Below are 23850 nucleotides of genomic sequence, written 5' to 3' on the forward strand. Positions count from 1 at the left end.
GTCTCCTGACTTAGTAGAACGGTTGATGTAACACCCCGCATTTTAGTGTATTTTTACTAAAGGATTATTTTTATTTATTTAAATTTTATTCTCGTATTTTAAAATTGGTTGGATTTTTAATGAGTTTATTTCTATGATTTTAATTGGTGGAAATTAATTTTTATGTGCTTTCTTAATATTTATTTATTGTTGTGCATTTAAATTATTTTTCATATTTAATTAATTACCGTGGGATTTAATTATTTCAATTTGACTTTACCATTACGTTTAAATTATTTTATTTAACTTGTGGTTTTAAAATCGTTTCCGTTGGATCATTTTCGTGACCCAAGTTATGAGGATTGGACCTCATTTCTTTTCTCTCTATTTTTCTTTTTCCTTTTCTTTTTCTTTTCTTCTTTTCTTTTTTCTTTTCTTTTCTTTTTTCCTCTTGGTTTCCTTCTCTCGCGCGCGAGTTCTTCTCTCTCTCTCTCTCTCTCTCTCTCGCCGTGCGTTGGTCTCTTCCCCAGCCCGCCGCCGTGCGCCGGCGGTGGTCGACACCGCCCGGCTCCTTCGCTCCCCCTGCCGCCGGCGACCAACCCCCATCAATTCCAGCTTCCCTCGAGCCGCCGTGAGCCTCTACGCACGGCTGGAAGCCGCGGCACTCTTTCCGCCGCTGCGCCGCCGTCGCGCCACCATTGGCCACCATCTTCCTACCACATCATCCTCGACCTCTTAGCAACCCATTGGACCCAACCCCAACTCCGATCCGTCACCGGTGAGGCCCCACCAAGTCCATTTCCGATTTGTGCATTTTTGGCCTAAAACCACCCCTTGCGCCGCCACCCACGGCAAACCACCACCACCACTAGCTTCACCGACCTCCCTAGGCCCTACCCTATCAATCTTGGGTCTTCGTTTGTCCTCGTTGAAAAGTTGGTATTTGTGACCCACGGCCACAGTGTATTTTACACTGTGGTGTTGCTCAAACGTCGTCTTTTTCAACTTCGTGATCCTCGGAAAATTATTATATTGCACTGTAAGTATTTCTCCAAAGAACTTTCGTAATTTAAATGTATTTTTGCACTAACCCATTTCACTGTATTTTTGGCATGCCGGACTGAGTTCGAGGAGTTCGGGGGTCGGATGGATTTGTGATTGGAGTTGTTTGGTTGGATTTGATTGGATTGGTAATTGTTGGTTTGGATATTGTGTTGGTACATGTGCATTTCATCATTTCATGCATGATCATGTTTGTAAAAGGAAACTGGGTTTTCGTGTATTGCATTCATGTTCATGTGCTTTGAAAAGCTATGATTTTATGTGATAATATTTTTGGTGCGTGTGTATCACGACCCCAAGCCGAGATGGGGCATTAACTCGGTGGAGCTCCTCTGGTTACTCGGGAGCGGAATATACTGAGTAACGTCCCCTGGATTGTCGCCGGGCGACAATGGGATCGGACGAGATGGTCTCGTGCCGACTTCGTGGTCCTTCTGCTGGCGGGGACTAGAGGATGTCTGGCCACGTAAGCGCTGGGCGCGGAACTGGGCATCGCTCGTTGCGTAGTGTGGGTGCTTGGCCATGTACGCGCTGGGCGCGGAACTGAGCACCGCTGCGAAGCCAGGACCTGCGGATGGTCCATAGGGGAGGCCATGGTGCATATGGAAATAATGCATGGTGCATTTGGAATTAATGCACTATTTTCTGGGAAAATAGTGCGAGTTGATTTTTGGGTAAATCATTTTCTGGGAAAATGTTTTACGGATAATTTGGGCCAAAATGGGATTTTGGTGTGTGTTGAAAAATTATCATTTTCGGAAAAAATGATGTTTGTGGAAAATGCATATTTTTCATGTGCATGCATGTTAGTTGCATTTAATGCATTTTATATTACGTTGTTGTTTTGGGTTATACTTACCTGCGATACCATTTTGTGGTAACGCAGATTTTGATGCTGAGGAGGAGGAGGGCGAGCCTGAGGAGACGGCTCCGCCTGAGCAGTGATCTGGGATCACTCGTTTGTATATCTAAAACTATTGTAAAATTATTTTATGGATGACTGTATAACTGCTATTTAAATTTTTATTGATGTTTGATTGTAAATAAATTCTGGTACTTAGTTGACTATCCGCTGCGTTATTTTATTTGTACACTGTTGCATGTACACACACTGGCACTTCGTTGGGATGTGTGACCGTGTTGTCACCATCCTGGCGTCTCGATCCCTGTGTATTTATATAAGGGGAATTGGGGGCGCCACAGTTGAGCTCTATATCTCGACGTAGTAGCACGATCAAGCTCTATCTCCCTTCGTACCAACGTGGTCAAGCTCTTTCTCCCATTGCACCTAGCGCGGTCGAGCTCTGTCTCCCTTTGCACCTAGCCCTGTCTCCCATTGCACCTAGCTCAGTCGAGCTCTGTCTATTGTTGCACTAGAACGGTCGAGGCATCTCCCACCTCAGTAGCATGTTCAAGTCGTCTCCTGCCCCAATAGTTCAGTTAAGATTTGTCTCCCATTGCACCCAGCACAATTGTGCTATATTTTCCGCCGTAGCAGTGCAGTCGAGCTCCAACTCCCAGCCCAGCAACACGAATGAGCTCTGTCTCTCGTCGCCCCAAGGTGGTTGAGTAATTTCCCACCCCAGCAACGCCATTGTGCTCTGTTTCCCATCGCTCTAGTGCGGTTGATCTTTGTTTCTCTTTGCACCCAACGCAGTCGATTCTAGATCTCGTCTAGTTCTTTAGAACTACGCTCTATTCTCGCACTTAAGTGACCAATCACCACCCAGCATGGTCCATTCCAGATCTCACCTAGTTCTTTAGTTCGATGTTCCGCGCTCGCACCTTGACAACCAATCCCCACATTGCGCGGTAAATCCTAGATATTGCCTTGTTCATTAGGTTGATGCTCTATGCTCGCACCTTGACAACATCTTCTCCCTCAAAAGCTGAGTGCTTACACTCTTGCCACCACCACCGATGGGTTGCCTCCTAGAAAGAGCCTACAAGTTCCACAACCGCTTCGTGTGCGTGTCCATAAAAAATGAGTCAACCAGCTTGACAACCCCCTAAGATGGGCCCAGGGATCGACGGGCTCCTTAACCACTTAAGCATGGATGACTACAAAAAAACTCTAACATTTACACCAAAATGTAAATATCAAACAACAGCTCACATCAAGGGGCAAAAGCCCACTAAACACTATAGGAAAACACACTCATTGCTAACGACAGACGGACATGTGCAACTATCCAAGTGTTTGATTATCAAGCAAACGTTCTCCACCTAGCGCAATCGAGTTCAGCTCTTGACTAGCTCTCCAAGTCAAGCTCCGTGCTCACCACCTTGCGCGGTCGAGTCCAGCACCCACCTAGCTCTCCTAGCCTGGCTCCGCGCTATCCACCTTTCATGGTCGAGTCCAGCTCCCGCCTAGCTCTCAAGCCTAGCCCTACGCTAAAAGATCATCATGGTTTCAACAAATGGAATGTCAAGGACCAATTTTTGAAGTTTATTTTTTATAGGTAGCTTGATTTGAAGATTCTCAAAGTCCTCTGTTGGAGCAAGACAATCTTAAGAATCACGCAATAACTAGAAGGGATAAAATTCCTAATTTGAAGATTCTCAAACTCTTGTGGAGCAAGACAACCTTAAAAATTGCGCAATAGCTAGAAGGGATAAAATCCCTTAGCCCATATTGACCCCCAAGCCCAACCCATGAGGTGCCATTAGGAAGGGACTAGCAAGGGAGAAGGGGATTGGGGGGGGGGGGGGGGGGGGACAAAAGTTTCTGAAGGGAAAAGGTGTCGTCAGGGGAAAAGAAAGGAGGTGACAAAAAAAAAAAAAAAAGGGAAAAGGAAAGGGAAAGGGGGTCAGCCATGCGAAAGAGAACGACGAAGTGACATAAAGTTGAGCTCTTCACCAACGACTGACAGGGGCGAATAAAAGGGGTCTAAGATAAAAGACTTGAGGGGTTTCTTCTTCTTTTTCTTCTAGACTTCTCTTAGGCAACTAGAAGGAGAAAACTTCTTCAACCTCCAAACGGAACTCTCTAGTTTTATCATTTGTATAGTGAGCTACAAGAGATCGTGAGAGACTCTAAAATACTCCTATTTATAGTGGATTTGCAACCCAAATATGACCCGTGGACAAAGGCCCTGTGCCAAACCATGTAAATTTGTGTCTTTTTCTTTAGTTATATTTGTTGTATTTATCTTCTATTTATTACAACGGGCGTACATAAGGGCACCATACCGCCGCTCCGCACCGCCATCGTAGGCCCCAAAACACACAAATCGAGGCCTGAATCGTCGTTGTGGGTCGAGAATGACTCATTCTCCCTCTCTGGCCAAATAGTTACAAAACACACCTTAACATATATGTTCAGTCCATGATTGTTGTCAAATAACATGGTTCAGGCTTGAGTAATGCTTTGATTTCACTTTACGTTTTTTTTAATCTTTTATCAAAGCATATATTTTAATTGAACCTTAGGAAGCAAAATATATATCTATACAATCCTAGATGTAAATGAAAACTAGTACTCGATAAATGCTTATTCTTTTTTCGTTGGAAATCTTCACTTTGGCACAAGAGGGACTTAAAATGGACTTTTTATTGAAAGATCATTAAAGGACGAGAGATGGAGTGAAAAATGGTGAAACATACAAGGTCTTCTTGTAGCCGTCTTAGATTGAATTTTCTCATATATTTATTAGGTTAAGAAAACAGATACATAGCATTCACCTCATAATGGGATGTCTTAGGTAGGGATGGGCAACGGGGGCTGTCCCCCGGCCCGCATGGTGTAAATAAGACATAAAGAAGCCATTGGGTGGTGTGTATAAGCTACATTCACCGCATTCGTTTAAGGTTTTCTTGACAAATCCATACCTCAATAGAAAAAGTACTTCGCATGAGTAAGAAGTATTCTATACTAATGAGTAGTCCGGAATACCTCTTTGAAATTCTGATTTAGCATCCTATTTGTAAATTCCAAGAATTTTGGGTAATTATATTAGATTAGTCCTTTTTTTTTTTTTTTTTTTTTGCAATTGGCGCTTATCTGTCTAGACAATACAAGTAGAAGACATAAAGAAGGTTCAATGTCTAGGCAATACAGGTAGACATAAAAGGATCCGAAGCATCTCATGATAAAGGAAGGCAATGGGCTACCTAGCCAGAAGACCCAGCAAAGTGTTTTACTTTACGAGACAGGCCACAACCTCCTTTTCAGTTAAAAATAAAAATAAAAAAAAATAAAAATAAAAAAAAAAAAAAAAAAAAAAACAGTCAGGCATCAATTTCTGCTCCAGCTTCAGCTTCAGCAGTTGTAAACTGTGATAGGAAGTCCTCGGCTTGAGCAAGTGCAGATTCCTTTGCGTCAGCAGCATACAATATCTTCTTAATAGCTACAGACATCTGCAAAAATTGAAGTAACACAATATAATCATGTCTCATTATGTTTGGTCTGAGTCATGGTAACAACTAATTCTCACCTATTTGGTTAAAAACCTAAGGGGTAAACGAAGAATGGGAGCAGTTTAAAAATATAAATGCACCCATATATGAAAACATAGACAAAAACACAGCAGAAACCTTTTAATTCTTGTAGGTACAGTAATGACAAGAAAATGAGAGAAACTCGGATTATTTTGGATCTCAACCCCACAGAAGCTTCATAACAACTAGCTCAAAATCTACATTAAGTTATAAAAGAAACTCCTAGAAAATGATTCAAAACTCCAGGCCAGAAAATAATTTTTCTTTGGAACATTTCGGTGGTGGACCTAGATTCTTTTGTCATCCTTACATATACTGAGAGAGTAAGATAAGAGACGGGTTAATAAAGAAAATAGAACAAGATATACAGAACTAGCATAAGAAATATGCAGAATGGCAAACTTACAATATTGATTACATATGGTATGTATGCCGTTAATCTTTAAAAAGGGAGAATTGTGCATATACAATGAATAAATTGTAAAACCATAATGAGTAAAATCAAAGATCTCAAGAAAATCTTACTGGAATATTCTCCAGTTCAGGAGTCTGACAGAGAATTTCTATATCCCTTAATTTCCCATAGTAAAAATCTTTTTCCTTTTCCAGAAGATTCATAGAGAGCTTGAGAGCAGCAATCTGTATGACAAAATATAACAACATACCTTTGAGTAATCAACCTCGTTATTGGAAGCTCTTCTGGCTGAAACATTACCTTTTTTTTTTTTCAATTTTTATGCAGTGGTAACAGAAAGCAATGAAATAAACAGTAAAAGTGAATAATACTGAACTCTAGCAGACAATTGTTTCAACCAGAGTGAATGATGAATCTGTGTGGGTGAGAGTTAGAAGGAGAAAGAGACCATGCATCACGGAGATAGAACCATGTCAAGAACAAATGTGATGATCGATCCATAGAGATTTTCAAGTGAAAACAATATAACAGTGGCTCATCGTCGTACCTTTGTCCTGTCTGAAGTAGGGTAGGTATCCTCCATTAAATAATAGAGTGAGGATGATCTCCTCATCAGCCATTGTAAACAGCTAAAGTCATGGACTGTCACAGCCGAGACTTGATTAAAGGATAATATGTTAACTCCATATTATTATTATTACTGTAGTTCTATTAAATGAGCTTTAAATAAGTGTTTGAAAAGTTGTTTAGTGCGTAGATTAAATGTGGACAAGATAATTCATGTTTTAATAGGAATAGTCAAAAGAATCGAATAAAAACTAGGTCTAGGATTCCTGGTTGCGTAAGGATTTCACTTGAACAACCAGTTTTGCTACCTCTAATTTGCAAGGAGAAAGCCTAGAATTAAGAGCATCTTTTCCTATTCTGCTAAATATTTCCTTGAAAGTTGGAAGCCATTTAAAAGTTCATTGTACAGTCAAACAATTTCTACTAGGGCAGGCATGCCATTTTGCTGCCAACCCTATTTTTAGGGATAAAACCTAGATTTTAGGACACATTTATTTGTAATCTTGTTGCCTAGAATAACATGCAACAAGACCCGATCCATGTTCGAATAGGAATATTCAAAGGATCACCAAAAAAAAAAAAACTAGAAATCCTTGTTGGAGAAAATGTAACCCAAGAAAATCCCCAACATTTTATTATAAAAATAAATAGAAACCTCATTATTTAAACTCAGGCATAGTAAATCCCACCTACTGCCTGCTGCCGCTTTTCAGCTCCCAGAAGTCAAAAAATCGCACCCTGCCTCCTGGTGGGTGAACTAGAAAAACCACCTTTTTTTTTTTTTTTTGGGCGGGGGGGAATTGATCATTACATAATTATCTTCCAAAAACCCTTCATTTTTATTTTTTTTTTTATAACTTTTTGATAGCTTCCCCCTAAACATAAGGCCTGGCAGCAGGCCTCTCTTTGCTCACTTAGGTGAATTTCTTTAATTTTTCTCAATTATTTTCATCAAGGCTCAAGTTTAGATATCTAATATTCATCTAATGTATTTCTACATCTTTCTTGAATGGGTTTTGCAATGAAATCAGTGCAAGATCAAATCTTTCATACTAAATTCATCAAGAATTCAATACCCAGCCGCCCTTGGTGTTTTTCCTAAGATTTTGATCAAGATTGGAGCCTTGATTCACCCCTGTTGTGCTATTTTATTAAGTTATTGCAGAGTTAATGATTTAGAATAGCAAAAGATGAAGAAGAAGGCTTAAGAGTGGTGTTTGACCTTCTATAAATCTGCCAGCAATAGGTTAGACTCATTTCTCCTTTGAATAGCATGGTTGTTTCATATTAGTCTAATTTTATGGTGCATGGATATTTGAATGGTGATTCAAAGTGTGCATGCCTAATTGTGAGTTAAGACAGATCTAAAATTTGTATATAACTAAAATTTTATAATCTGTCCATATGTTGCTAGTGTTATCATTATTAAATTAGGGTTTCTGTGTAGAAAACATGTTTAGAATTTAGGTTGCATGATTTTTTGCTGATTACTTCTTGTCAAGTTGTTTTAACTTATAAAACAAGCATTTTGAAAGTTTAGAGAGAAAGAGGGGGAGAGAGAGAGAGACCAGATCTGCCCTTTGTGTCGGTACTGGTGTTTAGAAAGGCCAAATGACGAAATATAGTATTAAGAGATTGATTGTTTATAAATATGATTGGCGGGTTCAGTGAAGTTGATTGAGCTTTTGAAGCCAAGGATTGAAGTAACTAGATATAATTCATGCCATTGTGATTCCAAATTCTCAATCAACAATTTTCTATAAAATGATTTTGAGTTGTGTCCATGCTATTGCCTTCTTTTCGGAAGCCCCTTTTTATGATTGCAAGTTTTATGCTGAGTTCTTCTTTTACATTTATGATACAAATATGCAAATGTTACAAAAGCTATGAGAAAAGAAAGAATGAAACAAAAAAAGATAATGATTAATGTATTAATTTTTATAAATATTTGAGTGATATGATAATTTGATGGCACCAGAGCAAAAAGGCACAGACAGCCCAACAATCAATAATCAGTGGTGGCATTAACCCACTTGACTGCACCATTGTTTAACAAGTGCTGTCATACCTTAAAAGCAACTTCCATTATGGTCACAGGAAAGGAGTCAGGATCCTTTTAATCGCCAACTATGACACAGGCCATGATTATGTGCTGGCAAGCCAAAAGTTTCAAAGAAAAATGTTTTATGATGCATACAATGTTTACTGTTTATGATATATTTATCTACTCAGTTTTAACTTACAACTCAAATACGTAGATACGGTTGAGGTCCTTGAGGAAGAGGTTAAAATCCACAAAATATAGTGTTGGATCCTCTATACCTTGAAGAAGCTTTTAGTTAGTGTTAATAAAATTTAGAGTTTATGTTTCGTGTGAGTTTTTGGATTAACGATTAAGGCTAATGTTTAAGTTTCATTTTTATCAGCTGTAATGACAAAGTATGTTGTTAAAGCTCATTAATAAAGGTTGCCAAGGCTTTGGTTTGTAGAATTTTGAATATTTGCAATATGTCAAGAATGATGTGTATCCTGTGCCTAATAGGGAAAGGGTCTTGCATGGACTGGGCACATATTTTATTTAAACAAGGAAAAAGCTGTATGTGAACCTAATGCCAATACCTCCTCGGACAAAGCCTGAACCTCCCTTGAAGAATTAGTTCCACCTGCTGCTGCATATGTCTTCCCTTGCCTGAAGCCTATTCCAACAAGCAAAAAGCAATAAAGGGAAGGATGAAAAAAAAATGTGTTGGGCAAACAGAGACTGGTAGAGAGAGCAGGGGTGTGAAACAAGCTCACCAGAGGCCTTATCAAGACCAACTGTGTCACCAGAACCGGGGTTGTGCACATTGTTTGTTTGCAGAGATTTTGGAATCTTCTGAGATCCCTTAGGATTCCGATCCTTCACACCCTTAATCCTACGATCAACAGGATTATAATTCCTACAAGAAAACAGAACACGTTCAATTTAAGGGAAACATAAAGGAACTAAGATTTATATTCAGCAACATTCAAATTTGTTAAAAACAGAGAAGGGTAATAGGTCACTAAAAGTAAACTGGCATACTCGTTCATAATGCCACCATTCACAGAATCACAGTAACGTTTAAGCCATTGAAGGAACTCCAAGTTGTCCAAAGGTCTTCCTTTAACTAGCCTGTTGACTTCAATATGCTGCCATGCAGAAAACTTGCAGTTAATGCAAATGTAAATTCTTGTTTTGAGCAGGATCTTCCGCAAATCCAGCTTCCCAATTAATTAAGTTGCTATGAAAACACAGTAATTAATCCTTGCATTTCATCCTTTATGCTGATTATCAAGTAACCTATTTCATGATTGAAATCAATACTTGCACCATAAGAAGATTTTTTCTGCCTTCTCTTTCATTAGTTAGAATAAACCCATAAGTCCTTTACATCACACTAGTCGCATTTATAAAACAAAGAGGTTTCTGGGTTTTTAAGGGCCCTGTTACCAAGAGATAAAGAACTTCCTACCTTTTCCATTTCTGGAAACTGAAACTTTATCGATCTTACTCTACCATAACTGTAGACCAGTTGGAATTTAGACAGTACTCCAAAAATGAGTATTTATTTGCATATCTTACGTAGAATTTAAGAAAGGCAAATCCTAGGACCAAACTCAAATCTCTGTGTACAGAAATTCTGCCACAAAAGTTGCAACCCAAGAAATCCAGAAACGATTTCATAGGTTTAGTTTCTAAACTAGTTGAATCATTCCACTGGCCCTCCAACTAGAGGAATGATAAGCCCAAAATTCAAGCCAAGAGGCTACCAACACAAAATTATAAACTATACATTAAGTTCCTTTCTTGTTTATCTACTAGAACAATGATCTCCCTCAAGTTCTTTCCCTTCACATATCCCTTTCTTGGACTAGACTACTAAGCCCAAACCAACCTGCTCCTGAAATTCAGACAGGAATGAAATTCAAACTTAATAAAAGTCAGAAAGATCTGGTAGAAATGGGGAAATGAACAACTCAAAAGAATGAGATAATACAAACTTACAACCTCAATATAATGAAGTTGGTAAAGATAAAAATAGAACCAAAATTGATGCATGAAGCACTACACAAAAAAATATAACCAGTTGGATGAAATCACCTTATCAATTTTCAACTTGTTGAATGCTTCCTGCAGAACCTTGTAATTTTGGATCATATCATATTCTGTTTTTGCATCAAAATTCACCTACAAGATAGCAAAAAAAAGTTAACCTCAATAAAAATGAAAAAAGGACAAAAAAATGAAAAAAAAAGGGTGGGGAGAGGCAGTTTGTTACCTTGTGCATTGGAACAACTCCAGGATACGTCATATCAATCATCTGACATTGCACAGCACCAGATGCAGCCTTGATAGAAGAAATTACATAGAAAACAAATTATAAAGAAGAAATTAATTCACTATTTGCTTAGGGAAAAGTTTAAGATGATATAGTCATGATGTGACTTGCATACTACAGCACGCATGCAACGAGAATAACCCTCATAGCTGCTAAAAGAGTCTTCTTTTATTCAAATATGAACAGAAGCATAAAATTTTAAATGCCTTGAACGCTAGCACGTTATTGTGTCATGAATATGCTAACTTCCAATACCAAATATCAACACTTATGGATGTGGTTCCTCAAAAACCAATATTATATTTGGCATGACCATAACCTGCAGATTAATTTTTGGGATATGCTGTAAGTTTGCATCAAAGTTTCCATTTTTCCTTTAAAGCCAACAACCCCATGGCATACAATTTTCTGCTCTCTACCTTTATATGGCTATGGTGTCACCTTAAATTACTTAACAACGAATGCAAAGGTTTAGTCATAGCCCCATAGACCATTAGCTGAATCTCTCCAGTAAAGACAAGCATAACTGCTCAAGTTATAGTAGTACCATAGAGCCAATAAACATAAATGGCCATCTTATATAGCTAGTGGATTTATGTCTTGTATCAAAGGTCATATTATAGATAGAAGTCATTGCAATTGATAAGTGTGCATAACAATTAGACCAATTTCAAAAACTCATAGGGTGAGGAGAACAACTTAACATATGTAGGCCTTGTACCGGAAAACGTGCCATCTGGGGGCTTTACCGGAACTAACTAGTAAAATGCCCAAGGCTGAATCAACATATTTTCAATCTGATCTTTTTCATAGAAAAAAATTGAAAATATGTATGGCTTTGAAAAAGTCATGAGAAGCTGTAGACAAACCCCAGAAATCATTATTTAAGAGGAAAATAGCTTTGCCCAATAGCAACAAGCCTAGCTAACTCGATCCAGTGCTAAACTAGAGCAAACACTAGAATTGCTAAGCTCAAAATAGGGATAGCCATAAACCATTCAAGCCAAAGCAAAAAACTGTTTGCCTATCCATGTTATTAAAGCCAATTAGCCTAGAGCGTAAGCTGGTTAAGGCCCTGTCAGATCAAACTCGGTCTACACCATAGTAGCTCATGAAAATGCAAACTTCACATTTCAACAAGGCAAAGCGAAATTTAATATAGATTGAGCCAGATAATAACATGTCACAATTGCCAATGTTGGTAAGCAAAGCACATTTACAGAAGCGTGCCTCGATCACGTTGTTTGGCACCTTTCTTAGTGAGCTTAAAGCGCAAGAAGCAAACCTTCGTAATTTTTTTGGGAAAATATAAGACGTCAGTTTTTGCTATTAATATTATTTGCACCATCTATTTGTGGTACAAATACGAATGTATGCCCGTATGGTATGCTGTGCTCTTTTTCCTCTCTAGACCACACGGCAGCACCCTAACCAACACTTGAGCAGTCACTTGGATGCCTGGTACATCCCTCCCTCCCTCACATGGTTGTTTTTAGTAAAGCACAAGAGAAATATATAGAATGCTATTTTTAAATTTTATTTAGTTAGTTTATCACTTGGTTGTCATGTTGCAGATAACAAATTGAGTTAATATTCTAAATATATTACTATCTTGCTATTTTGAACATTTTTATTGTATTATATATATATATATATATATATTTTAGTGATTGCTATACTTCAATTAGGCTCAAGCTTGCGCTTTGCCTTTGTGCCAAGACTCTAGGCCACGATTGCGCTTAAATGTGCCTAGCACTTTAACCAAAATTGCCGATTGCAGACGAAATTTCCCCCAAATCGTCACTTTACCTTGCTTGGGCACATTGTAATCAACTTTCCAATATATTTTTTTTATATAAGTAAAAAATACTATGTTTAAATTTTTTTAAGAAAATAAAAAGGGAAAATTTTAAATATCCAAAGCTATCTAGATCAACTTTCCAATATTAGGGAAATCAAAATGACAAATCAGGAATGTCTGGTATCCAAATCAATTAAACCAAGTAATATACATATAGAAGGTTACCAGTAATTTAGTACACAAATTTCAACTTCACTTGAGGTGAAAACAAGAGAGACAAAATTCAGGGTGTTACTCGATATGTAGAGTATAAGAAATTAATAATTACACTGGGAATCACATGTCTCTCAAGAAGTCCATATTGGTCATCAAAATGCAACCAAGCAACATCTTTGTCAACTAAATAGTAAGACAGAATAAAACCCAAATTCGAGAAGTATAACTTTCGAGACTATAACATCAAAAGTTTCTTTTTTCTCCTTTTAGATTCCACCACTGAAAGAAACCCAAATTCAAGAACGGGAAAATGTTGACTATTAGTATCCAACTCACAAATCAAGAAATGCGGATGAACGAACAAATGAATGGGAATAGTGTACCTCTTCAATACGAGAGAGATTGAGCTGAAGCTTGTCATTAATCCACGTCAATATCTCACTCCTCCCCACAAAGTACGCGCTGTCCATCATTCCAATATTTGTCGCCATTGAAAATGCCTACAAAAACTTGAGACACAAACAGAGACGAGTGCAGAGAGAGAGAAAGAGAGGGATGGGAGAATGAGAAATGAAGTATATGTTACGAAGAAAGGGGAGGATTAGGTGCATTTAAAGCGGAATCTTTAGAGCCTTGAGGGCTTTCAAAATGTTTTTAATCCGTTTTCGGTTACCTTAAAAGACGAATGAATAGTGATAGATGGAGGATTTTAAGTCCTGGCCGGCTGGCTGTCACTAACCTGTTAAGTGTTAAGGACGGGAACTGTGAATGCCTAATCAATTTAATAAAATCAAATTTTAAATAATTAGTTTAATGTAATATATTATATTAAAAAATTATTTTTATTATAAAATAAGGTGAGATTTGGATATTGAAATGAGATGAAATGAGATGATTTTAAATAAAAATTAAAAATTGAATAAAATATTTTTTTAATAATATTATTTTTTTTATTTGAAAAAGTTAATTTTTTTATTATATTTTACGTAAAAATTTACAAAAATTATAATAATAAGATGAGATATGTTGAGATGATTTTGGTATCCAAAATAAGCCTACAAATTTATTTTTATGAAATTTTTCTCTAGTTGTAGCACTTCTCAATCTATTTATTATATTCATTTCATTAAGGAACAAAAATGTTTCCCAATTTTTTTTTTAAATCATTATTTTCACAATAAAAAGTTTTGATGACTTTAACTGCGAGAGAAAAATATATATAAAATGAACTATATAGTAATTATTATTATCGGTATAAATACTTTGAACAATATTAAATAAATAATAAATGATGAGGAACCCACCTAGTGTATCTATTTTTTTCTCATGTCTAAACTCGAGAAAATCTTGATCTAATTTTTGTAAAATTATAAATTTATAAATTCAAGTAATTTAAAATTATACAGTAAAAAGAAGTTTATAATCAGAGATTCAGAGGTATCCTAAATAATATGAAAAATTAATTAATAAGCGTTTAATGATATTTCTCACATTTCCCATTTTTTAAATTTCAAAACTCTAGCAGCAAGAAAATTCTGGAAGCAGCCCTATATGTGTGTGTATATATATATATATATATATTTTACCGAGACCCTTAGCATCTTTAAAAATTCAAAACTCGTGGATTTTGACTATTAGTTGAGTATGGATTGTGAGATAAATTTAGTTAATAATTATAAATAGAATTAATTATTGTTAGAATATTATTTTTTAATATTATTATTATTTAAAAATTTTAAAAAATTAAATTATTTATTATATTTTATGTAAGAATTTAAAAATATTATATGATATATAAGATAAAACACTTTTATTGTCCAAATCGAGGTTAAAGAAAAAGACCAACTTTCCGGATGTATTGAAATTTATACTAAGATATCAAAATGGAAAAAATTATTTCGCCTCCCAAGTTGTACCATTCTACTTGACTGTTGGGTAAATTTATTTTTTAATTTTTATTTAGTGATTAAGGAAGTAATTTTAAGTGTATTGGTATATTTTTTTATTTTTTTTAAATTATTTCAATATATTAAAAAAATGTGAATAAAAAGAAAGAAAGAAAGAAGAAGAAGAATAAGAAGAAGAAAAAAAAATAAAAAAATAAAAAAATGGAAGCCAACTAACGGTCAAGAGAGCGGGGTACTCATGCGCGACCTCTATCAAAGTAAATGTGCGTGCGCTCGTCTTTTGACTGATGAACACGTTAATTATATTTCCGTATCCTAAATAGGGTTTATAAAATAGTTTTGTATTCATGTAAATAAAAGAAAATGTTATGTAAAATATTATAAAACTTGAATTATGAGTAATGTTAAATACAGTTTTGAAATATAAAAGTCATGCACTTCTTTAAAAAAAAATAGGATTTATTATTAAACAATAATTTTTTTTTTATGTGGATCCTAAATTTTTTTTATTTTTTTCAAAAAAAATACGTGAGACTTGTATATGTAAGAGTTTTATTTAAACTCAATATCCCACACACCCATCTAGATAAATTTTGGAATAGTTCAAAACTTATAAGTTAATAGATGAGTTATAATGAGATAAGAAAAGTCCTAAGAGATAAGATTAACTCTATATCTCTAATCACAGTCAACCACAAAGTCTTAGATTTCTTGGTGGTCAGAAATCTATAAATAGCACTGAGGGGTTAAAGAGTTCTCACCTACAAGATTAGAGTGCCTCTAGCCATCAGGAGATACTAGCGAGGCCAAGTTGCTAGGGTGATCCTTCTCTCATAGTCAAATTTATTTCTTCATCAAATAGATAAAGAAAGGTACGTCTTTTACTGCTATTGTTCATTATTGTGGATCATAAAAAATCAAAAATCCAGTTATTAATGTTCATGTTCAAATATCTAACATGTGGTATCAAAGCTACAGGTTATAGATTTTTTATGATCTCAATAAAACATACAATGTGGGCAAAGTACTGTGTGTGGTGGCTGGTGTCACCGTGCCGGTGGCTCAACACGTATGGCGGCATAAAGGAGCGTCGTAAGGGGCTGTAAAGCCCGAATGGGTACTGCCGCAGTGATTGTTTCCTCCTTTTTTTTTTTTGTTTCGATTTGGACGACACAAAAACAGGAGGGTTTTCGGCACTGGGAGGAGGCTGAGAACCTCCTCCACGACGTTTCTGTGGCGGTGGCATAGAGGGCTTTAAGGCCTAGTGGCCGCCGCGGTGTTGATGTTTATAATAATAATAATAATAATAAATAAAAATGAAGGGGAAAGAGATCTGGAGGTCAGTAGCAGGAGGAGGACGGAGACACCTTGTCGTCCTCTCCTCGCCAGCGACGCCCATAGCCACGGTTGAAGGTTGCAGCAGATCAAAGTTTGAAAAGAAAGGGGCGGCTGAACTGGCTGAAGGAAGAAGAAGAAGAAACCCTAGGGTTTCTTCTGACTTGTAAAGGGCTTGGGCCGTGGGCCTTGGCCCAGACAAAGAGAAAAGAAACGAGCCCTTGTTGTGGCCCAGCCTAGAAGAAGAAAAAAAAAAAAGAATGGGTGGGCCTATACAGTAGGCCCGACGTGTTGTCCAGCGACCTCAACAATGAATCGGGTTTTAGCCCGGGTTACTGTACCGGTCCGGTCCAGATCCAAACTGGTCAGATTATATTATATTATAATAATATTATTTAAAAAAAATCTGAAATTTTATTTCTCTTTTATATGCATGTTATTATTGTTAAATACAGTATTAAATTTTATTAAATTTTCTATACATATTTTGGTCTATACATGTATTAAATTAAATTTTATGCATATTATTAAAAAGACATGTATTGAATTTTATTAAATTTTCTATACATGTTATTATTGGTATATACATGTATTAAATTAAATTTTATGCATGTTATTATTGTTAAATACATGTATTAAATTTTATTAAATGTCATATTCATGTTATTATTGTTAAATACATGTACTAGATCTTATGTACATGTTATTATTAAACACATGTATGAATTGTTTATTTTGGCTCTCATTAACATGCCATGTATATTTGTTTATCTAATATGAGGCAAATACTTTACATCAAAATTAAAGAAAATATTAGTTGCCCAAAGGTACAAGATTTTCTTAATTTTGGTGAAAAATCATTAAACTCCATAGTAAGGTGGATAAATTTGGAGTTAACAATTTGTGTGTCAAGATCTACTCCCAAAGGAGAGTCTTGATGACATTACTAGTTCATCCATTAAAGTAAAAGTTGGGGTGAACAATTTGTATGCCAGAGTTTACTCTCAAAGGAAAATTCTGGTGATACAACTAGTTCATCCATATAATTTAAAGTTGGAAGGAACACTATGTAAGCCAGAGTTTACTCCCAGAGGAGAATTCTGGTGATACAACTAGTTCATCCATATAATTTAAAGTTGGAGGGAACACTTTGTATGTTAGAGTTTACTCCCAAAGGAGAATTCTGATGATACAACTAGTTCATCCATAGAATTTAATACTGGTGAGAACACTTTGTGTATTAAGATCTACTCCCAAAGGAGGGTCCTGATAACACTATTAGTTCATCTATAATTGATTAAATTCTTATTATTGTTTCTGAGTGTCGAACTCAAAGCATTAATGTGATTAAAATGCTTCTCTTGCAGTAAGTATACGAATATCTTTACAATATTTTTTGTACGGAATTGACTCTAGTATAGAGAAACATGAGCATGTCAAATTTACACTAAGAGTTGTAGACCCTTGTTTATCCATTTTAAGTATTTACATCAATTATTATTGAGAATAGTGATAAGGGTCAGAAAAGTACAACATTTTAAGAATATTGGATTAATTACTAGATATCAAACTATAGGAATTTCTTAGTTTTGTACATAATAGTTTACTTCAAATGCATTATTATTTCATTAAAGTAATAAGATATGAAAAAAATTGGTAGTATGATTGTTAGTTAGATACAAATTTATCTTGCTAATTTGTGTGAAAAGTCATTTGTATCTTTTGGGAAATGAGGAAAATAATGGTAATGAAAATATAAGAATTATGTCAATTGAAGTTTGAAAGGAACAATGACACATGAAAGTTTATGTGCCATAAGCATGAGACATGATTCGAAGGGAAGGGTAAGCATTTTTTTTGTATAAGTTTCGAATCAGATCTTATACATGTTTATACATTCTTTTAGATTGAACTTGAATGCAAATGTTTATATGTATTTTGTTTGTATAAGTTTCAAATCAAACTCTATAAATGTTGATACTTATTTTAGTGATTGAACTCGAGTACAAATGTTCAGTTTTTTAAATTGTTTCAAAATGTCATTTCTACTTGTTCCATTTTTCATTCCAATAAAATTCTTATTTGCCTTTATAATAGTGTTTTTGTTAAAAGTTTTTCTTTTTCACCCGTGAGGCATGTATTGGAACCAAGAGAAAAATGAATTAGGAATTTTTTTTACAATTTGTGGCATAGAATTTGAAACAGAATTTGTGACATAAAAATTTGGAGAATATCTCCAAGAAAAGTTGTAGAGATTAGAAAATATATTATTTTCCGCATTTAGGTTTTCTAATCTCAAGATGTGTATTGATTTGTATAAAAGGAAAACAAATCAAACATATCAAGAAAAGATGGTACAAGGATAGAGAGTTTATTGAGATAATGCATATAAACGCATGTAAATCTTTTCTCTATAATGTTTGATAGATATAAGTATTTCATTACCTTCATAGATGATTTTCATGGTATGGATGTATCTATCTACTACATGAGAAGTCTCAAGCCATTAGTAATTATTGAAGTACTTCTCATGGGGAGGAAATGCAGCTAGGTAAAAAGGTGAAAATCATTAAATTGAATTGAAGTAGTGAGTGCCAAGAAAAGTATTATGAGTCAGGTCATAACCTTGACCTATTTTGTTAACTAATCGAAAAGATGTGTAGTAAAATTAGTAAAGACAACGATATATATCTTAAATTGTGTTCCCAGTAAGTAGCCTCAAAGATTTTTGAAGTTGTGGAACTTAATTTAAGGCTTATACATGTATGAATATATGTATGAATAGTTAATTTAAGGTAAGGCTTTACAATCCAAATGAAAGAAAGTTGGATCGTATAATAGTTAATAGGTACATTATTGATTATTCATGGAGATCCAAATGATTTAGGTTGTATTATCTCTATTCATAGTTTGAATTTTGAGGAAATTTAAACGTCAGATTCCTTATGGTTGGCAAAATCAGTGAGAGTATAAAAACTAGAGATGTGATTGTTGTGAAGGAAAATGCTTATAGTTCATTTTATGATTATTTTAATGATAACATGGAACAACAAGCAAATGATCATCTACCTCATCAGAGAAACACCACTGAAGAATTGGCCATGGAGACATCAGAACAGGTAACCTCATGTGATCTTCTTGATTTGATTTTGGTTATGTGGTACATTTTCAAAATTTGAATTTGACGTAGAACTAAATGAAGGTTTGCATATGTTTTTACGAATTATATAAATAAGTGATTTTATAAAAGACCGATGTATAAAAGAGTGATTGAAATCCATGAATCAATGAAAAGTCTGTAATTTCGTCTAATTGTCTGAAATGTATAAAAAGTCGAATGTAAATAGGTGTTGGAGACAAGACCCTGACTTTAAAGGCAATGTTGAACGATATAGAGTTAGACTTGCAATTGGATTTCACTCAGAAATGAGCATTGATTAGAAAGAAATTTCTAATAAACCTAAAAGAACTCATTATGAATTACTGTGGCATTAGTAGCTCATTATGGTCTAGAGTTGCATCAAAGAGATGTAAAAACAATTGTAGAATACAAGTCTGAAGTCTACAAGAAACAAATAAAATGATTACTTAGAAAGGTAACAGATTTTTTGAAAATTGGTATCTGAAATTTGATAATACCAATACTGTTTTGGAATTAAGAAACATATTGTTAATGTATATACCCGTAAGTCAATGGGAGTATATTTGTATTTATGGTCATGCAAGTATATGACTTTTGACAAGTATGAATTATGGTTTATAGTATGTCATTAAAGTTATGTCTCTAAAGAACTTTAAAAATGAAATTTATGAATGATACATCTTTCGTAATTGGGATTGAATTTTAACACCAAAACGATGAGTGTTAAGATTGTCTCAGTATAGTGGCATAGGATTTTGGAAGATTTTACATGAAGAATTGTTGTTCAATAGATGCTTTAAAAATAAAATGTGGCATGCTCAATATTTTACAGTGTCCTTGAAATGATTAGGTTGTTAAGAAAATTTTATATATGATTGTTATAATAAATTTGATAATTGCACAAACCTGTATAATGTTGAAGGTCTGTTTTTCAGTTGACATTATTGGTTGTTGCCAAAGTAACCCAATGATGTTTCACCCAAAAGCTGTGAAAAGAGTCCAATGTTATTTGCAAGAAATTAGAGACTATATTGTTGTTTTAAGAAAACTGATACTCTTAAGGTAACTGTATATTCAAACCCTGTTTTGTGGAATTACTCTAATGATGAAAAATATAGTTATGGTTATGTATTTTGCTATCTAGTAGAGTTATTTTATTGAAAAATATGAGGCAAATCTCTTACTGCTTCATGTGCAATGGGGACTGAGTTTGTGGTATGTTTTGAGGCCACAATGTATGGTATCTGACTGAGGAAATGTATCGTAGGATTTATAATTGTCGACTTATAGCCAAGCCACTAAGGAAGTATTGTAAGAATTTCTCAGAATATTTTTTCTTAAAATGATAAGTATTTAATAAAAAATTAAATACATAAGTGTTATGGAGAAAGTACAGAAACAAATATGTTCATAACAATATTGTATTAATGATTATACTTTAAGAGGCACGTTGAAAAGATGGGTCATATGCTTATACTCATGATATGAATATGTTAAAGAGATCATTGATATGCTGAATATTTTGTTACTGGAAATTGAAAGATATCTATTATGGTTGTTTCTGTTTTCTTGTCTTTCCACTTTATATATACATTGAATGGTGTGGATGATTGATGACAAGATAATGTTTACCATAAACATGAATTGGAACCTAATGCATTACAGTATTAGTCTTAATTATCTCAATTAAAGATCGTGTTAAATTAAGTTACTGGTGTTGTGGTACATGGAAGGAAATTTGTTGATCATATAACAGAGGACCGCCATGACTCGCATTGGTAGCTGGTTTGACATTGATATTACGAAACTCATAAAATGTATTTTGAGCTATGAAAGTTTCAGGAAATGAATTTGCGTAGTATAGTTAATTTCCTATGATAAATCCATGAATGAAAAATATTATTTTATGGGCGTATGGGCCAAGTGGGAGAATGTAAGAGTTTTATTTAAACTCAATGTCCCACACACCCATCTTGATAAAGTTTGGAATAGTTCAAAACTTATAAGTTAATAGATGAGTTATAATGGGATAAGAAAACTCGTAAGAGATAAGATTAACTATATATTTCCAATCGCAGTCAAACACAAAGTCTTAGATTTCTTGATGGTTAGAAATCTATAAATAGCACTGAGGGGTTAAAGGGTTCTCACCTATAAGATTAGAGTGCCTCTAGCCATCGGGAGACACTAGTGAAGCCATGTTGCTAAGGTGATCCTTCTCTCATAGTCAGATTCATTTCTTCATCAAACAGATGAAGAAAGGTATGTCTTTTACTGCTGTTGTTTATTATTGTGGATCATAGAAAATCAAAGATCCAGTTATTAATGTTCATGTTAAAATATCTAACAGTATATTCTAAGAATATATAAATCATTTCACTTTAATAATTATCAAAGTAATATTATATACAATCTTAAAGTGTATAAACTACATGGACTCTATTTGATAAATAATAGGATCTACTATTAATAAGTGGATTTTTTTTATATAAGTCTTATATTTATTTATGTTTTTTTAAAGTGAGTGTGTGGGACTTAAGATACCTTGAGTCCCCACTACTTTGTAAATTTTTTCACTAATAATTACATAAAAAACCAATTTAAAAACACAGCCAAAACCCATCTTTTAATTTGAGGAAAATAACGTTTTATTCTAAACAAAAAAAAAAAATGTGAGGAAAAGAACTAATCTAACTCGTAATCCGGCAGGGAACAAAGACTCGGGAACCTTTTGGATCAAATTTCCTGGATTCTTATTATTTTTAAGATTATTAGTATTGCTGTTATTGTCATTATTATTAAGGTGAAATTTCTTGGATTCCAGCCTTATTTTTTTTCATAGATGAGATGAGATTAACTGAAATAAAATTTAAAAATTGAATAAAATAATGTTAAAATATTTTTTTAATATTAATATTATTTTTAGATTTAAAAATTTTGAATTGTTTATTTTATTGTGTGTGAATTTGAAAAAATTGTAATAATATGATGAGATGTGAATAGTTGTGAAAACAAAATGAGATCGTCTTTGTTTTAACAACTTAAAACCTCTTCCCTATTTCTTGGAAATTATATTCCAAATAATTGTGTGATATAAGGTAAGGTGGGTCATGTCCAAATCCTATGTAATGAATGTACTAAGCTATTATTATACATTGTACAAATTATATGGTAGTCATTGTCTTAGTGTCATCTGCAACTTATAATATAATTTGGTTTGGAAGGACCGAACAACTTGATCAACGATCATTATATTCACGCATTAGGACACTAGTGTAGACACGCTACCAACTCTAAGAGTGGCAGTCCTACTTAGCATTGAATTTTGCATTTTTAATGAACAGTCACTTAAAATATAACATATATGTTAATATGTAAATTTGCACAATATGACGGAACGGGAACAGTCATTCCGGCCCACAGATGTGCTTTGAACCTCGATTATACGGTCGAAAAGTTCACGATAGTGGTTTGAGCGTTGATATGATACTCGTACATACATCCATGAGAATAAGCATTAAATAAATACATAAAATATAAATAGAGAGAGACATGAATTTACGTGGTTCAGTGTAAAGCTTACATCTACGAATCGTTTGGGGGTGAAATCTATTATAATAATGATTTAGCAGTCTTTCATGGCCTCACATATCTCTCAATACAATGGAAGAAATTAGAAGATCTAAATGTTGAAAGAGATATCATCATTATGATGAGAGGAGTTGATTTTGGAGTTATTATGCGTAATTGTAACATCTCGCCAAAAATTAAATAGATGAATTTATTTAGACTTTAGAAATTTTGTGAAAACCTCGAAAAGGTCTCACAAATCGAGCAATTGCATATGCTTTAGTCTGTCAGCATAATTAGCTTCTTGCCTACTTAAGTGTCAAAAATGCGATTTTATTTATTTAAGGTACTTAGGAGTGTGAGAATGAGAAACGGTTTGCACCATTAGTCTCAGATGAATATTTAGGATTTTACGGCATAATAAAACGATTTCATTTTCTGTATAAATATTGTTTGAAAATGCGTTTCAATTTATTTGAGGCACTTAGGAGTTGAAATTCGTGAAATGAAGTGCTCTCTTAGTTTTGTAGGATTATTTAGGATTTTATGATGCAAAGTTATTTTCACCATTTTTGGAGTGAATATTAACTTCTATGTTAGCGCCATGTGGCATGCAACCCAGTCGTTTTTAGATCACAGTGTAGAATGTTCAAAATAGTTTAGAAAAGTCTTGAAAAAATTTTAGCCACACTTGGTAAATAGTATAGGACACTTGGCACCAAGAGAAATCATGAGATGAATATGTGAAGGAAATGAATGAAAAATCAAGCTTTGTGATAATGCTACTTAATCCAAACACTATTTCATCCAACCATTCACTTTTGTGCCAAACCAAATAGAGTTTCAACTCTAGTTAAATCCTAAATATTTGGAATCCAATTAAAACCCCAAATACCTTATGGAAACCAAAATCCTAAATGGTTTCCCGAACCCTAAATGAAGTCGGTTTTAGCATAATATTTAATCACTAGTTTAAATCACTTTCACATGCTATTAACATTCAAATTCATATCATTCCACCATTATTTATTATTGGAAAAGAAAAATTAGATTTG

At 34.4% G+C, this 23850-nt stretch overlaps 1 protein-coding gene across 1 annotated transcript; it reads right to left on the reverse strand.

The window, feature by feature from the left end:
- Positions 1 to 4981: 4981 nt before the first annotated feature.
- On the reverse strand, positions 4982 to 13529 carry LOC121236801 (microtubule-associated protein RP/EB family member 1A-like). Its single transcript, XM_041133263.1, has 9 exons — positions 13225 to 13529; positions 10765 to 10833; positions 10587 to 10673; positions 9528 to 9634; positions 9260 to 9402; positions 9083 to 9159; positions 6007 to 6120; positions 5256 to 5400; positions 4982 to 5221 (listed from the first exon to the last, which is right to left on the reverse strand). The coding sequence occupies exons 1-8, from the start codon at positions 13330 to 13332 to the stop codon at positions 5272 to 5274; spliced, it is 834 nt and encodes a 277-aa protein (XP_040989197.1). The 5' UTR covers positions 13333 to 13529; the 3' UTR covers positions 4982 to 5221; positions 5256 to 5271.
- Between the last annotated feature and the right edge of the window lie 10321 nt (positions 13530 to 23850).

This window comes from Juglans microcarpa x Juglans regia, chromosome 6S, assembly GCF_004785595.1.
Source record: "Juglans microcarpa x Juglans regia isolate MS1-56 chromosome 6S, Jm3101_v1.0, whole genome shotgun sequence".
NCBI classification, from domain to species: Eukaryota; Viridiplantae; Streptophyta; class Magnoliopsida; order Fagales; family Juglandaceae; genus Juglans; species Juglans microcarpa x Juglans regia.